The sequence below is a fragment of the Bufo bufo genome, chromosome 3 (assembly GCF_905171765.1).
Source record: "Bufo bufo chromosome 3, aBufBuf1.1, whole genome shotgun sequence".
In the NCBI taxonomy this organism is placed as follows: domain Eukaryota; kingdom Metazoa; phylum Chordata; class Amphibia; order Anura; family Bufonidae; genus Bufo; species Bufo bufo.
The window spans coordinates 559,668,117-559,686,771 of record NC_053391.1 but is presented as its reverse complement, the minus strand read 5'-3'; the positions used below and the strand labels follow the sequence as shown (position 1 = coordinate 559,686,771).

General features: G+C 45.6%; 1 protein-coding gene across 1 annotated transcript in view; it reads left to right on the top strand.

Moving 5' to 3' along the window:
• The window catches only part of C1QL4 (complement C1q like 4), a 164,073-nt gene extending 147,300 nt beyond the window's left edge, over positions 1–16,773 (top strand). The window contains exon 2 of the mRNA XM_040425539.1: positions 16,040–16,773. Coding sequence (XP_040281473.1) covers positions 16,040–16,219 — 180 coding nt within the window. The 3' untranslated portion in view covers positions 16,220–16,773. The remainder of the gene's footprint in view (positions 1–16,039) is intronic.
• Positions 16,774–18,655: the final 1,882 nt, after the last annotated feature.

Sequence of the window (18,655 nt, the reverse complement as noted above, 5' to 3'; positions counted from 1 at the left end):
TCCGCCACCACACAGAACAAAGAATGATCCTTGCCTTATGTATATACAGTGGCATAAAAGGCCTTTTATGTCAGGTGAATGCCTATATTTGGGGCCTGTACTGGCCGACAGTTACATTTTTATCCTGTGACCGGCTAATGTACCTCCAGCCACAGAATCCAAAGTTCTTTGCTGTCGGGTGAATGCCTATTGCCTAATTTTTGGGGACTGTACTGCACGACAGTTAAATTTTTATCCTGTGACCGCCTAATGTACCTCCAGCCACAGAATCCAAAGTTCGTTGCTGTCAGGTGAATGCCTTTGCCTATTGCCTAATTTTTGGGGCCTATACTGGCCGACAGTTACATATTTATCCTGTGACCTCCTAATGTACCTCCAGCCACAGAATCCAAAGTTCTTTGCTGTCAGGTGAATGCCTATTGCCTAATTTTTGGGGCCTGCACTGGCCGACAGTTACATTTTTACTCTATGACCGCCTAATGTACCTCCAGCCAAAGAATCCAAAGTTCTTTGCTGTGAGGTGAATGCCTATTGCCTATTTTTTGGGGCCTGTACTGGCCGACAGTTACATATTTATTCTGTCACACCCTTGTCTCACTCCTCTGCCTCTCATTATGGTGGCGTATGAACCGCATTCAGCATAAGGACCTTCTAATGTCACAGGGTCATGTGACTGTGCCCCTCACCCCATACTGTGCCCCCTCATACCCTGCATTGTGCCCTCTTACCATACCCTGTTCAGTGCCCCTAGTCATTTCCTGTTCTGTGCCATCTCATACCCTTTTATCTGGTCACGTTAAGGCGGTGTTATCCGGTCACTGTACAGAGGTGTTATCTGGTCAATGTATGGCGGTGGTATCCAATAACTGGATGGCCATAACTGTATCCCTTTCCCTGCCAACGTCATCCTTTTTTAGGCCTGGTATGGGCGGGAAAAATATGCAGATTGCGGTGCTAAGGACCTTTGCCCACAATCTGTATCAGAAATTCGCCTAACATAGATGTATATCTACAGTCGTGGCCAAAAGTTTTGAGAATTACATAAATATTGGAAATTGGAAAAGTTGCTGCTTAAGTTTTTATAATAGCAATTTGCATATACTCCAGAATGTTATGAAGAGTGATCAGATGAATTGCATAGTCCTTCTTTGCCATGAAAATTAAGTTAATCCCAAAAAAACCTTTCCACTGCATTTCATTGCTGTCATTAAAGGACCTGCTGAGATCATTTCAGTAATTGTCTTGTTAACTCAGGTGAGAATGTTGACGAGCACAAGGCTGGAGATCATTATGTCAGGCTGATTGGGTTAAAATGGCAGACTTGACATGTTAAAAGGAGGGTGATGCTTGAAATCATTGTTCTTCCATTGTTAACCATGGTGACCTGCAAAGAAACGCGTGCAGCCATCATTGCGTTGCATAAAAATGGTTTCACAGGAAAGGATATTGCGGCTACTAAGATTGCACCTCAATCAACAATTTATAGGATCATCAAGAACTTCAAGGAAAGAGGTTCAATTCTTGTTAAGAAGGCTTCAGGGCATCCAAGAAAGTCCAGCAAGCGCCAGGATCGTCTCCTAAAGAGGATTCATCTGCGGGATCGGAGTGCCACCAGTGCAGAGCTTGCTCAGGAATGGCAGCAGGCAGGTGTGAGCTCATCTGCACGCACAGTGAGGTGAAGACTTTTGGAAGATGGCAGCAAAGAAGCCACTTCTCTCCAAAAAAAACCATCAGGGACAGATTGATCTTCTGCAGAAAGTATGGTGAATGGACTGCTGAGGACTGGGGCAAAGTCATATTCTCCGATGAAGCCTCTTTCCGATTGTTTGGGGCATCTGGAAAAAGGCTTGTCCGGAGAAGAAAAGGTGAGCGCTACCATCATTCCTGTGTCATGCCAACAGTAAAGCATCCTGAGACCATTCATGTGTGGGGTTGCTTCTCATCCAAGGGAGTGGGCTCACTCACAATTTTGCCCAAAAACACAGCCATGAATAAAGAATGGTACCAAAACACCCTCCAACAGCAACTTCTTCCAACAATCCAACAACAGTTTGGTGAAGAACAATGCATTTTCCAGCACGATGGAGCACCGTGCCATAAGACAAAAGTGATAACTTAGTGGCCCGGGGACCAAAACGTTGACATTTTGGTTCCATGGCCTGGAAACTCCCCAGATCTTAATCCCATTGAGAACTTGTGGTCAATCCTCAAGAGGCGGGTGGAAAAACAAAAACCCACTAATTCTGACAAACTCCAAGAAGTGATTATGAAACAATGGCTTGCTATTAGTCAGGAATTGGCCCAGAAGTTGATTGAGAGCATGCCCAGTCGAATTGCAGAGGTCCTGAAAAAGAAGGGCCAACACTGCAAATACTGACTCTTTGCATAAATGTCATGTAATTGTCGATAAAAGCCTTTGAAACGTATGAAGTGCGTGTAATTATATTTCACTACATCACAGAAACAACTGAAACAAAGATCTAAAAGCAGTTTAGCAGCAAACTTTGTGAAAACTAATATTTGTGTCATTCTTAAAACTTTTGGCCACGACTGTACACTGCTCAAAAAAATAAAGGGAACACTTAAACAACACAATGTAACTCCAAGTCAATCATACTTCTGTGAAATCAAACTGTCCACTTAGGAAGCAACACTGAGTGACAATCAATTTCACATGCTGTTGTGCAAATGGGATAGACAACAGGTGGAAATTATAGGCAATTAGCAAGACACCCCCAATAAAGGAGTGGTTCTGCAGGTGGTGACAACAGACAACTTCTCAGTTCCTATGCTTCCTGGCTGATGTTTTGGTCACTTTTGAATGCTGGCGGTGCTTTCACTCTAGTGGTAGCATGAGACGGAGTCTACAACCCACACAAGTGGCTCAGGTAGTGCAGCTTATCCAGGATGGCACATCAATGCGAGCTGTGGTAAGAAGGTTTGCTGTGTCTGTCAGCATAGTGTCCAGAGCATGGAGGCGCTACCAGGAGACAGGTCAGTACATCAGGAGACGTGGAGGAGGCCGTAGGAGGGCAACAACCCAGCAGCAGGACCGCTACCTCCGCCTTTGTGCAAGGAGGAACAGGAGGAGCACTGCCAGAGCCCTGCAAAATGACCTCCAGCAGGCCACAAATTTGCATGTGTCTGCTCAAACGGTCAGAAACAGACTCCATGAGGGTGATATGAGGGCCCGACGTCCACAGGTGGGGGTTGTGCTTACAGCCCAACACCGTGCAGGACGTTTGGCATTTACCAGAGAACACCAAGATTGGCAAATTCGCCACTGGCGCCCTGTGCTCTTCACAGATGAAAGCAGGTTCACACTGAGCACATGTGACAGACGTGACAGAGTCTTGAGACGCCGCGGAGAACGTTCTGCTGCCTGCAACATCCTCCAGCATGACCGGTTTGGCATTGGGTCAGTAATGGTGTAGGGTGGCATTTCTTTGGAGGGCCGCACAGCCCTCCATGTGCTCGCCAGAGGTAGCCTGACTGCCATTAGGTACCGAGATGAGATCCTCAGACCCCTTGTGAGACCATATGCTGGTGTGGTTGGCCCTGGGTTCCTCCTAATGCAAGACAATGCTAGACCTCATGTGGCTGGAGTGTGTCAGCAGTTCCAGCAAGATGAAGGCATTGATGCTATGGACTGGCCCGCCCGTTCCCCAGACCTGAATCCAATTGAGCACATCTGGGACATCATGTCTCTCTCTATCCACCAACGTCACGTTGCACCACTGACTGTCCAGGAGTTGGCAGATGCTTTAGTCCAGGTCTGGGAGGAGATCCCTCAGGAGACCGTCCGCCACCTCATCAGGAGCATGCACAGGCGTTGTAGGGAGGTCATACAGGCACGTGGAGGCCACACACACTACTGAGCCTCATTTTGACTTGTTTTAAGGACATTACATCAAAGTTGGATCAGCCTGTAGTGTGACTCCAAATCCAGACCTCCATGGGTTGAAAAATTTGATTTCCATTTTTTTATTTTTGTATGATTTTGTTGTCAGCACATTCAACTATGTAAAGAACAAAGTATTTCAGAAGAATATTTAATTAACTCAGATCTAGGATGTGTTATTTTTGTGTTCCCTTTATTTTTTTGAGCAGTGTATATAATAAATGACCACCTAATTGTATTATTATTCGGGGGTAGGGCTAATATCTTTATATTATATAGATTCTAGTGTATTATACTGTGCCCTGTATTTCCCAGTAGAAAATGATCCTTGGGAAACACAGTCCTCATCCCTGACCACCAGGACCAGGTAGCGCTCTGTCAGTACATGGCACCCTCCCCTCACCGCCACGCTGCTCCGCTGTGTACTGGTGCTTATTCTGACACTAGGGCTGGGTTTACATCCTATTTTTGCCATCCATTTAATGCATACCAAAAATTTATGCGTTAACAGATGCCTCAGACTGATGCCGTACAATGGCGTCCGTTCACCATACAGTTCCATGGTAGAGAAAAATTTACATTAACGTATGCATTTTTTTAATAGACTCTGCAGGATACAAAAACATAGAGTGCTGCACATTTGTATATAAAATCTTTCTAGGCTCCAGCAGGGCACATTTTTGAGAGTTTCCCTTTAAGACGCATAAAAATGGCCCCTCATTAAAATACATATTTTTTGTGGGGATTTTTGCCAATGATCCCCCTCTGGTATATCACTGTCCATGTTGTGGGACTATTTGTGTACTTCTAGTAAGTGTTTGCTGGCTGCAAATATGGCCTGAAGGTTTATCAGGTTCGCCTGCCATTAAAGTGAATAGGGCCTGCTGCGAACAAGCGGTTCGCGAACATTTCATTGTGAACGTGCGTTCGCGAATCGTCCCGGCTGATGTTCGTCCATCACTAATCACCCAGTGGCACGCACCCGGTTTCAGCCAGTCAAGGCTCCACCACCTCAGCCGAAGGAAGCTGTCTGTCATTCCCATCTTCTGCTTGTCCAGATGCTCCTGCTCCTACTCCTCGTCAGTCATTCCGCCAGCAATCGATCACCAAAGCGATTGCAAAGAGACAGCAGTATGCGTGCACGCATACAACGGTGCAGAAGCTGAACGTACTCCTGTCGAAGTTGTTGGTGCTGCAGTCCCTCCCTTTCGAAGTGGTGGACTCTGCACCTTTCAGAGAACTGATGGCTTGTGCCAAGCCGAGGTGGAGAGTCCCAAGCTGTCATTTCTTTGCAAAAAAGGCAGTACCAGCCCTACACAAATATGTAGAACAGAAGGTGGGCCAGGCCTTGAGCCTATCGGTGCCTGCCAAAGTGCACAGTATCGTCAACGTGTGGAGCTGTAACTACGGTCAGGGACAGTACATGTCCTTTACGGCCCACTGGGTGAATGTGGTTCCTGCACAGCCACACCAGCAACTTGGCCAGGTGACGCTGCTTCCGCTTCCACTTTGTCACACAGTTGGTCCTGCGACAATGTCCGCCTCTGCCTCCTCATCCTCCACCATGTCCTCAGCCTCCACTGCAGGGACAAGTCACAGTGACCCTCCAGCATACCACATGTTCAGGGCACGGCGGTGTCCTTGGGCAAACTGATTCACACATTGGAGGAACTGCTCCGTGTCCACCCTCCATATGTTGGACCAACTATACAAATTATTGATGATGCAAGCGGATAGGAGTACTCCCCTGTCTAACTTCGATGCCAGCCATTGGCAGCTCATGCGTGACACCTGTCATTTGCTCAGGCCCTTTGAGGATGCCACGTTATTTGTCAGTCGCCAGGACTACGGACTGAACAACGTCATTCCCCTGCTTCATGTCCTGGAACAGATGCTGGTAACAATGACTGGTCTGGGGACTAGAGATCAGGGCCGCATGAGCCCTGTGGGGGCTAAACTGGAAGAGGAGGTGGAGGAGGACATTGGAGGACAGGCAATGTGTAGCCAAATGGGTGGTTTTTCTACTAAGGTGACAGGAGAGGAGGAGCAGGAGCAGCCAGAGGAGCCCCAGGGCAATGAGGAAGATGAGACAGAGGACCTAGACACACCGTGGCAGTATGCAGTAGAGATGGAGGCAGGGAGTCCCTTCGAGTCACTTGCTCAAATGGCCCGATGCATGCTCACTTGCTTGGGTACTGACAGTCAAATTGTCACCATTTGGCAGAGAGATGACTTCTGGCTCTCCACCTTGTTGGACCCTCTCTACCGATCCAGAATTGGTGCCTTTTTTACACCTACTGAGAGGGAGGACAAACTGAACTACTACAGAGACATCCTATGTAGTCAGTTGGCCACTGCCTATCTGCGCCATCGTCCATCCTCTCGCAGGTCTGACCGGGGGGGCCCTCTGCGCTCACGTTCCACTGCCATGGCTGCTGGGGAGGGGTGGGTGGCAGGAGCAGTACCAGCTCCATCAGCAGCAGTGTGAGTCTACAGTCGCTGATGAGTAGCTTTCTTCACCCGCATAGTGAAGAAACTACTAACCAGCAGCAGGTAGACCTGGAGCAGGACCTGAACCAGCAGGTGGTGGCATACTTGGACAGCACCCTGCCAACCCCAATTGAAGATCTGCTGGACTACTGGGCAGCCAAACTGGATTTGTGGATGCAAACTAGCAGAGTTTGCCCTGGAAAAGCTGTCCTGCCCAGCCAGTAGTGTGGCATTAGAGCGGGTTTTTAGTGTGGCGGGGTCCATAGTTACCCCAAGGAGAACTCACCTGTCCACCCAAAATGTGGAGAGACTGACCTTTGTCACGATGAATCAGGTGTGGATCAGCCAAGATTTCCAACCACCAATTCCTGATGCATCAGACTAGATCATCCATGGTGCCACACCAACACTTTGATAAAAGAGACTGGTTTCTTCTGACTACCTGCCTCAGCTACTACTCTAATGCTGCCACCCGGCTGATGATACACATCTGATGCCAAGTGCTCCTTCTTTCAGCCACCTTCATCAGAGGATTTTCATGAAAAGCCAAAGCGTCCTGCAGTCTCTCAGAGAGACCCTGGCAGAATTGGCTACGGAGAGCAGAATCGTTCCACTCTGTATATGTAGCCCATCTCCTAAATTCAGAGCATTAGGTCTCCGCAGAACATTCTCCCTGCCGCAAACCCCGTAACTTGGTCTCGGCCTGAGAGTTCCAATCCGGGTCATCATAGATAAGACCGAAGGCTCTAAAGAATTCATCTACCGACCGGAGGGACGGTGATCCGGTCGGCAGAGAAAAAGCCCAAGATTGGGCGTCCTCTTTAAGCAATGAAATAATCATACCCACACGTTGACACTCATCACCAGAAGAGTATGGACGCAGCCTAAAGTATAATTTACATGGCTCCCTGAACCGGATTAAATTGTCACTACCCCCGGAAAACCTGTCCGGGAGAGCTACCTTTGGTTCAGGGCAGGCCTGGAACCCACCACCGGAACCAGCAGCCTGTGGACTCTGAATCTGCAAAACCATCACACGGAGGTCTGCTACCTCCAAAGTCAGATTCTGCAGCTGTTTGACCAGTGCAGTCATAGCATCCATAGCTGCACAGATCAGAATAAAAAATGGCGGTATGGGCTCTGGATAATGTCACGGATGTAGTAGGGGAGAACACCAAAAGACAACAAGAAGGAAGGTAAAAGACACTAGGCCTGACCGCTAGGGAAGGAAAAGGGTCACCACCTATAAAACCCTGCTACTGGCCCTAACTCCTATCCGTATGGGCACCTCTCGATGGTAGAGATGCCCATACACAGGAACCTAGAAAACCCTGGTGGCCCTTGGATGCCCTAATGGTAATGACAAAGCAGAGACTACCCGCTCCTTCCCTGGTGAAGGAACCAGAGTCTCACTGAGGCCTAGTAAACAACAAAGGTGGGAGGGAATACAAAATACAACAAACGGAACACTTAACTTCTGAGGCTGATGGATGATGGATGAACAGGACTTCAACTAGAACCACACTCCAGCTCTTCCAAAAACCAAATGAAGCTATCCAGAGCAAGGAGTGATGGGTAAAGTCAGACTAAATAGGGGGAGGTAAAGGTCACATGATCCACACCTGAACAGGAGGGGTGGACATACAAGCAACACACAGACAAAGTGAAACCAAAACCAAAAGAGGCTGTCAGATCACTAATGTGCAGATAATCTTTCAGACCTTCTAAAACCTGTCACCGGTGTGACAGCCCAACTGACTACATAGGATGTCTTGATTGTAGTTAAGTTTATTATCTCCCTCAGCAGGTGTAAAAAAGGTGCCCATTTTGGCCCAGTAGTGAGGGTTTAACATCGTGGAGAGCCAGAAGTCATCGCTCTCCCAAATGGTGATAATGAGGCTGTCATTACACAAGCAAATCAGCATGCATCTGGCCATTTGCGCAAGGGAATCCCAGCCTCCATCTCCAGTGCATACTGCCATGGTCTGTCAAGGTCATCTGCCTGGTCTTCCTCATCGCCCTCCAGCTCCAGTCCTCATGCTCCCCCCTGATCCTCCTGTTCCTCTCCTGTTGCTTGGGCAAATAAACCACATATTTCTGTATACAATTCCTGGGCAGTAATGTCCTCCTCCTCATCCTTATCCTCCTGCTCAGTCAGTTCAGCCCCCACAGGGCTCAGGTGGCCGAGAGATGTATGCGCAATGTCTCCTTTACCCTGGCCAGTCAAATTTTAGAACGTGAAGGAGTCACGTGAAATCACATCATTTATCCCATAATTCTGGTGACTGACAAATAAATTGGCCTCCTCAATGGGTTTGAGCAAATGGCAGGTGTCACGCATGAGCTGGTGCTGGCTAACATTGAAGTTGCACACGGGAGTACTCCTGTCTGCCTACTTCATCAAGAAATCGTTCACGGCCTTCCTCTGCTTATATAGTCAGTGCAATATGTGGAGTTCCAATGTGTGGAAGCGTCACATATGAGGAGATGTTGGGGAACACAATTCTGCCTTTGCAGCTCAAGGAGGGCATGTTTTGCTCGGTAAGAGTGGCTGAAGTGCATGCACAGTTTCCTGGCCACTCTTAAGACGTCCTGCAGTTGGGTGAAAGGCTTCAGGAACCGAGTTACAACCATATTAAACATGCAAGGCGCATGGGTTAGCCCTCCTTGATGCTGCATCGGCAGAATGTTCTTCCCGTTATCGGTGACCATAATTCCAATCTTCAGTTGGCAAGGAGACAGCCAGCATTCAATTTCTTGATGAAGAATGAAGAGCAGTTCCTCCCCAGTATGAATCTGTGTGCCCAGGCTCTCCAGGTGTAGAACAGTGTGACATCGCAGTGCTCCAAAAAGGTGGTATGCTGGAGGACCACTCAGAACTGTGCCTACAATGGAAATTGAGGACAAGGTGGAGGATGAGGCAGAGGAGGACAATGGTGCCGGAATCACAACATGAGAATGCGGAACTGGCATTGTCATTACCTGGCCAAGTTGCTGGTGTGCATGAGCAGGAACCACATTTACCCGGTGGGCCGTAAAGGACATATATTTTCCTTGACCCTAGTTATAGCTGTACACGTCTGCGCTGCCATGAACTGTATCAGACACCAACAGGATCAAGGACTGACCAACCTTCTGCTGTACATACGTATGCAGGGCTGGTACAGCTTTTTTAGAGAAGTAGTGACGGCTTGGGACTCTCCACCTTGGCTCGGCACAAGACATCAGTTCTCTGAAATGTGTAAAGTCAACCAAATGGAAAGGGAGTGACTGTAGTACCAGCAACTTGGCCAGGAACATGTTCAGCCTCTGCTTCGATGGATGAGTGAACGCATACTGTTGTTTCTTTGCAATCGCCTGGGTGATCAACTGCTGGTCAAAAGCCTGACTAGGAGAAGGATCAGGAGGAGAAGCATCGGGACCAATAGACAATGGGAAGGAAACACAGCTCACTTCTGCTGAGGTGGTGTAGGCTTGACTGTTGGAGAGGTGGGTGAGCCACTGGGAGATGTCAGGTTGTACCACTACATTAGCGCTATGGTTTTTACAGGTCATTTTATGGTGACACTCCATTTGTTGACGCAGGGCCATGGTACCAACATTGGCACCCTGGCCGCACTTCACCTTCTGCCCACAGATCCTACATATGGACACACTGATATCCTCCGGCGACTTAATGAAAAATTATTATGGTATTTTACCCCAACCACTCCATGATGACTGCCTGCCGCTGCCTCCATGAAGCCGTGCACGACTAGATGTTTCCAGAGAGGTAGGTTCCTGAGTAGTACACGTCCAGCCCCAGAACATTTGGCTCCAGATCTCACACTACTGCCACCCTGCTGGCTCACAGCAATGTTTGCACCCTGCTGGCTCAGCAGCATGCTGTCATCCTGCCACTGTCTCACAGGCAAGCTCCCTCTTTAACCTGCTCCCATGTGTGATCATCATCCACTACTATCTGTTTGTCACTTATGGCTTAGTTCCTGACCACTCGCCTCACTTGCTCCCACGCGACTCTCATTGTCGCTACTTGCATGCCTACAGGAGGAAGCAGCAGACCTGTCCTCCAAATCTGGGCTGACCAGTAGCTGCTGAATGTCAATACTGTCAATAAGCTCGTCCTTGCTGAAAAGCGGAGCAGAGCCTGCAGCATGCATTACTTGCCTGGCAGAAGGAGCAGCAAAGGAAACAGGCAGGTTCAGGACAGGTGAGGGCACAGAGTTTGTTCCTGGGCCATGCCAACTAAGTGTGGTGTCAGAGCAACCCACCAACTCCTGGCTGCGTTTGTGTCTGATGTCAGTTGAGATGAAGACCAAGTCAACCATTCAAGGACAATGGGATTGGTTGTCAAAACACAACCGCTGGATGACAGTGGCAGCTCTGGCCTGTTGCTGCAGCTGCTGCTGCCCTCCCCCCGTTCTTCTGCTGCTACTTATGTCAGCTACAGCAACATTTTTGCATATGTAAAATAAGTCTGTCAATGTCGATGTGTCAATGTGGACACCCCAATAACAGTAGAACAAGAAAGGTTATTCACCCCAATTTTAGAGTCAAGGCATAATACAATTGTTTATCTATTAAACAAGGTGGACACCCCAATAACAGTAAAACAACACAGGTAAATCACCCTAATTTGAAAATCAAGGCCTAATGGAATTGTTTATCTATTAAACAAGGTGGACACCTCAATAACCGTAGAATTAGACAGGTTAATCACCCCAATTTGAGAATCAAGGCGTAATAGAATTGTTTATCTATTAAAAAAGGTGGACACTCCATAACAGTAGAATAAGACAGGTTATTCACCCCAATTTGAGAATTAAATTGCTGATCTATTAAACAAGGTGGACATCATTCAGTTAGATAGCTCTGTGCCCTACACAGGGATTGATCCAAACTGTTCTGCCTCCTATGGATCCCTTCAGCTTCAGATTACAGTCCATGCACTATCCCTGCCATGTCCTTGTAGTCTCCCTATACTCTCCCTACAGTGTTTGAAAACTCTCCCTATGATCTTCCTACACTGTCCCCTGCACTGTCCCTGCAGTCTCCCTATCCAATATTCTCCAATTATAGGCTTTCTTGAACACTGTCCCTAGCGCTTGTCATGTTTCTCCCTATGTTCAGCTTAAGCTGTGAATCTTTTAAAAGGCTGTGACATCACAGGGGCTGACTGGCTGCTTATTAGCTGCCTGCACGGCATTATGGGTGATCTTTCATTCCCCGGCTTCTTACTTTCACTTTGTAACACATGTAGCCGCCATTTTAAGAAAAAAATGATTTGTTACCACGAATCACAAAGAAAATCGGATTCTTTGCAAATCGAATTTCTCCTAAACTTTGGATCAAATTCCATTTTGGATGCTTTGCTTCACTCAACACTATTGATGACCTATCCTGACAATAGGTTATCAATATATATTTTCAGCATACAGATTTTTAAAAAAATAAAGTTCTAGGTTTTTAAAGGGAATCTGACACATTGAACATGGCTTGTGAGCTGCAGGCATTAAATTATAGAGCAGGAGGAGCTGAGCAGATTGATATATAGCTTTATGGGGGAAAGATTCAGTATCACTTGTATTTAACCTATCTAAATTCAAGGTCAGGCTATCAGTCACTGATAGGACCACTTTGTTGACTTCAAAGACCAGAATGAGCAGGGATTTAAATGAATGAAATATAATTTTACTGAATCTTTACCCATAAAACTATATAACTCTGCTCAGCTCCTCCTGCTATATCACATGCTTCCTGCAGATTTCTTTGCGTTTTCATGGTGACAGGTTCCCTTTAATATACACTTAAAAGTCTTTAGTAAATAGGAAAAAAAAACATTTAATATTCAACAGCAGTGATGGTCAGTTTGCAGTGTTCGCCAGCGAACACATGCGGGCTGCCATCTTTAGTAATTTAGACTCACCCATCCGGCGATGCACAGGTAAGCCCTCACCTGTGCCTGTGGCGGGAGCCGGTCTGAAATCAAATGCAGTCACCGGGAGCCCGGTCTGAAATCAAATGCAGTCACCGGGAGCAGGCAGTTCCGAGAACAACCGCCGGGGGCCTTCATCGGGCTGTTCTCGGAACTGCCTGCTCCCGGTGACTGCATTTGATTTCAGACCGGCTCCCGGCACAGGTAAGGGCTTACCTGTGCATCGCCGGACGGGTGAGTCTACCTTACTAAAGATGGCAGCCCGCATGTGTTCGCTGGCGAACACTGCGAACTGACCATCACTGTTCAACAGTGTACTCCTAAGAGCATCATTGTCATCTTCTCAGATACTTTTTTTCAGTATCTTCTCTTTTTGAAGGTCCTTGCCATTATTCTGTGATAAATAGTGGGGAACTGCATTTTACAAGACACCTACTTTCTGGTAACCACTTCTTTATCTGTAATAACTAAGTTGTGGTCACCACTACTCAGAAAAAGTTCGGGACATTTGGCTTTCGGGAGAAATTTATGGAAAATGTTCACGCTACAGTGATATTATATCATGAAAGTTGGGCATTTAAGTAGAAGCATGCAATGGTGATTTCCTCATCTAAAACAATTTATTGAAACAAAAGCCAACAACAGTGGTGGGTATACCCTCACAAAAAATGTCAATGTCTCAATAACTTGTCATGTGGTCTTGAGCTTCAATTATAGCTTGACAAGGATGTCTCATGCTGTTCACAATTCAACTTATTATCTGCTGAGGCATGGCATCCCACTCTTCTTGAAGGGCAGCCTTCAGGTCAGGGACGTAGCTATAGGGGCTGCAGAGGTAGCAGTCGCTACCGGGCCCAGGAGCCTGAGGGGGTCCAAAGACCCTTGTGCCACATAAGACACTGGCATTATAGAAAGTGCATACTGGTCAATTTACACCTATGGCTGGAGGGAAGGGGTTAGGTTAAGAATTTGGCATGAGCGGGTGCCCTTTCAATGTTTGCCTCAGGCAGCAAGAAGGATATGTGCTCCCCTGCCCCTTGCCAACAAGCACTGAGGGACGGGATCCCAAGCTGAACTCTTGCACCAGGGCCCATGAGCTTTTAGCTACGCCCCTGCCTCAGGTTATTGATAGATATGAGCGAATAATTGAAAAGTTTGATTCAGCAAATTTTACAAAAAAATTTGCTTCGTGATGTATTACTTAGTCAGTCACTAAGGGCATTTTTTATTTGTAAGTAGCGGGTCATTGTACCCCTCAGATGCCACGTTCATACATACAGTACAGACCAAAAGTTTGGACACACCTTCTCATTCAAAGAGTTTTCTTTATTTTCATGACTATGAAGGCATCAAAACTATGAATTAACACATGTGGAATTATATACATAACAAACAAGTGTAAAAACAACTGGAAATATGTCATATTCTAGGTTCTTCAAAGTAGCCACCTTTTGCTTTGATTACTGCTTTGTACACTCTTGGCATTCTCTTGATGAGCTTCAAGAGGTAGTCCCCTGAAATGGTCTTCCAACAGTCTTGAAGGAGTTCCCAGAGATGCTTAGCACTTGTTGGCCCTTTTGCCTTCACTCTGCGGTCCAGCTCACCCCAAACCATCTCGATTGGGTTCAGGTCCGGTGACTGTGGAGGCCAGGTCATCTGGCGCAGCACCCCATCACTCTCCTTCATGGTCAAATAGCCCTTACTTTCAAAGTTTTCCCAATTTTTCGGCTGACTGACTGACCTTCATTTCTTAAAGTAATGATGGCCACTCGTTTTTCTTTACTTAGCTGCTTTTTTCTTGCCATAATACAAATTCTAACAGTCTATTCAGTAGGACTATCAGCTGTGTATCTACCTGACTTCTCCTCAACGCCACTGATGGTCCCAACCCCATTTATAAGGCAAGAAATCCCACTTATTAAACTTGAGAGGGCACACCTGTGAAGTGAAAACCATTTCAGGGGACTACCTCTTGAAGCTCATCAAGAGAATGCCAGGAGTGTGCAAAGTAGTAATCAAAGCAAAAGGTGGCTACTTTGAAGAACCTAGAATATGACATATTTTCAGTTGTTTCACACTTGTTTGTTATGTATATAATTCCGGATGTGTTAATTCATAGTTTTGATGACTTCAGTGTGAATCTACAATTTTCATAGTCATGAAAATAAAGAAAACTCTTTGAATGAGAAGGTGTGTCCAAACTTTTGGTCTGTACTGTATGTAAAGCTAACAATAAAAAAAAATTAAATCAAACTTACCGCCTCCATTTGCTCGCGACAGGCCTGCCGCCGCCATCTTGCTTGAAGATCTGCAGCGAAATCTCGCGCGGCGTAAGATTACGTCATCACGCAGGCCGGCGTGGTGGCGTCATGCATCACCACGCACTGGATTTCAGCCGAGATCTTCAATCAAGATGGAGGCTGGTGGCCCGTCGCAAGCAAATGGAGGAGGTAAGTTAGAATTTTTTTGTTTTTTACACTATTTGAGGTTAAATCGATTCGCAGACACGAAGCACGAGGAAATTCGGCTTCGAGGCGAATCGAGTTTATCCTGAAATTATCCAGTCTCCAGCAGCAGTTCCCTAATGATGCGACCACGAAGGGCTGGCACATTGTCGTACATGAAGATGAAATTAGGCCTGTGTTGTTCATGCAGAGGCCCAATGACTGGATTAATGATGTTATTCAAGTAGTATAGGCTTGTCACTGCACCATTCACAAAGTGTAGGGCAGTTCTGTATTGACCACACACACCTGCTCACACTGTAACACCACCACCACCACCAAAGGCTTGTCTGGTGACAACAGTGGCTAATGAATAGTGCTCTCCTTGACGTCTCCAACATCATTGGCGGCCATCATTTCTGCTCAGCATTAATCGACTTTCATCAATGAACAGCACTGAGGCCAACTGGTCCCTCGACCAGCGCCGATGCCTTCTGACCCATGCAAGACGATGACGCCTGTGCCTGGTGGTGTGGTTAGGTACCTTTTCAGGTCATCTAGCATGCAGACCACGCTGATGTAAACGGTATCGAATGCCTGGAGTTGTGTGGCATTCATCATCTGGTTGCGCAGAGCATTGCTCACAATCAAGCAGATTGGGATGTGGCCAAAGGACATCCACTTCTATGCCTTTCTGTGACTCTTCCAGTCTCTCTGTATCTCTGTTGAAACCTGCTGATGACAATCTGTGACACTCTAAGGTCAGTGGTCACTTCTATCTGAAAACATCCTGCTTGAAGCCTAGCAATGGCGAGGTACTTAAGTGTCATCTTGGTCTCATGATATCAAAATGTGAACAGCATGATGAGGAGGGCCATTTAAATACCAATTTTAATTGAAACATAAAATGTATTGGGTGATTCATGGATCAAACACCTGTTGGGAATTTTGCTGTTAAGCTCCTTGTTAGAGAACAGCAAGTTGTGCAAAAAGTACTGAAACATTGAACAGTTGGACATGTGCAAGTTTAGAGAAGGTGACTTTGAGTTCACCTGTAAAGGTTAGGAGTGCATTTTAGGTTCATCCTGAAATTTCACTCACAAGCCAAATATCCTTAACTTTTTGTGAGTAGTGTATATGCTACCACCTAGAACCAGACGCGCTGCCATATGTTCAGGTTTTATTGCATACATTCCTAATATCTTGCAGAGTCTAATATGGTTTCTATTTCGGATTATGATTGTTCTTCTTTTCATTCATCTCCTGTAGGTTCGAGCCAGTGCCATCGCTCAGGATGCAGATCAGAACTATGACTATGCCAGCAACAGCGTCATACTTCATTTAGATGTGGGGGATGAAGTCTACGTAAAGTTGGATGGTGGGAAAGTTCATGGTGGAAACACAAACAAATACAGTACCTTCTCTGGATTTATTATCTATCCTGACTGAGGAATAGGAAGTGCTTCAGACAATATATTCATGAACCCTTTCCTTGCCAGAAACTTGCAGAGCATTGCTACAGTAACCCTTCACTTGCAAGACTTACAGTGTTGCTCCATATTACTTTCCTCAGTGGGGAACTGCAGGACATACAGTATGGATATATGTTAAACCCTTTTCTGCTAGAAATGGCTATTATGCCCAGTGACACTGGTAAATAATCTAGCAAAGGAGAGGTTAAAAAAATTATTTCCCTTCATCTGAGTGACCACAGAAAATTCTACCACAGGTGGCCAGAGATCAGGGCTTTTTTTTTTTTTTTTGTCTGCAGAACCTATTTATATTTGCTGGTTATCAGCTTTTCATGTTGGAGATCATAAAGAGTGTCCCATCTTTTGTTGTCTTTGCAGGATATGGGAGCATGGGGGACTAAACCCGGGGCAAATATCACATATGAATAAGGCTACTTTTATACTTGTGTTTGGTGGGGATCCGTCATGGATCTGCACAGACAGATGCGTTCAGATAATACAACCGTCTGCATCCGTTCAGAACGGATCCGTTTGTATTATCTTTAACATAGCCAAGACGGATCCGTTTTGAACACTATTGAAAGTCAATGGAGGACAGATCCGTTTTCTATTGTGCCAGATTGTGTCAGTGAAAACGGATCCGTCCCCATTTATTTACATTGTGTGCCAGGACGGATCTGTTTGGCTCAGTTTCATCAGACGGACACCAAAACGCTGCAAGCAGCGTTTTGGTGTTCGCCTCCAAAGCGCAATGGAGACTGAACTGATGCAAACTGATGCATTCTGAGCGGATCCTTATCCATTCAGAATGCATTAGGGCAAAACTGATCTGTTTTGGACCACTTGTGAGAGCCCTGAACGGATCTCCCAAATGGAAAGCCAAGACAGCAGTGTGAAAGTAGCCTAAGGTGAATAGTGTGTGTATTTAATTGTGTGCCATCATTTATCAATATGCAGAAACCATAATCATAAACATATGACTGATAGACCCTTTATGTGACACAATGTAGCAGTTATGAGCTGATGTAGTATATTTCGCTTAAAACCTTAAAGACCAATACATTTTTCCACGTTTCAAGTTGACTGGTAGATATTGTCATAGCTCTTGAGGGAATTCATTCTGTACAAATATCTAAATCCTTACAATCCAAAAGTTATTAGTTTGTCCACAATACGACTTCAAGGTTGTATATTTGTAAGGAGAAACACTAACTTCATCTTCTTCTTGGCTTGTTACATGAGCCAAAGTATTCAACATGTGACCATCAATGTGCCAAAGACAAGTTATTGCAGGGGTACTAAAGCAACATACAGTAGCTCGTTTTGAAGTGTGATTTCTCATTAAACTCAATCTGTGTGCACTTCTTCAACACAATAGAAAGGTTGGGTTTCCTGATGAAGCTTTGGAAGGCAGGAGTGGATTATAAAATAAGATAAAGTATAAATAATAGATACAACTTCTCCTTTTTTAAATTCACTCCTGGTTTTGACTACCAAAAATGCATGCAAAAACCTGACAGTGTGGTCATACTTAGGCAAGATTTACTAATCATAAAGATGGTGTCAGCTTAGACAAGGTGCCTAGATCTAGACCTGAACCAGGTTTATCACAGTGGCTCAGGCTGAATGAAAAATCTGGTGCAGGGATAGACAATTTTCTCTGACTATCCCAACTATTGGTGGCCTAAGGCTTACTTTGAGACATATTTTTATGCCAGAATTTTGCCAAAATCTTGGCACAAAATGTTGCATCTTTGTCCCCACCCCTTTCCATTGAAGCCCCATGACTTTCTGATAATCCTTGTGGAGCATGTTGGAAAGAAAGAGTTGAAACCTTGTGCTAATTTATGCCACTTTTTTAGCCAAAATTTTGGCACAGATCCATTTGTAAACCTGAGCCTTGGTATCGAAAGTCCAAATACGCTACATGAATTACATAAATTACGTTTGTTGTATATTTGCTGTATATATGGTGTTTGGGAATAAATGGTTGCGTGTAATGCACACAGTGGAGCTTGAGCACCCAGTCCCACTCCTAATGAGTGAGATAGTGAAGGGGTATGCACCAAGTGTTGTATTGACTCTGGCCTTGAAGGTAGTGCTCTGGCTGTGCATGCTGCTGGGTTCAAGCTTCCACCTCTCTGTCCTATGTCTCTGTGTTGTGCAGCGTGAAATATTGGAGTGTTTTGTACTAATAAGAATAAAACACATGTGATCCCAAACCATCTATGAGGCATTAATGTGTCTAAGCTCAAAAGTGTGCAATGTATCAACCACAAATTAAGAAAGATAATATAAAATAATAAATTAACCTGTTTACCTTTCATTCCTTTCAATGTGTCCAACTTTCTGCAGTCAGCACTTTATTAGTTAAAGGAGTTATGAGACGATTGATGTAAAAATTAAAATCTGG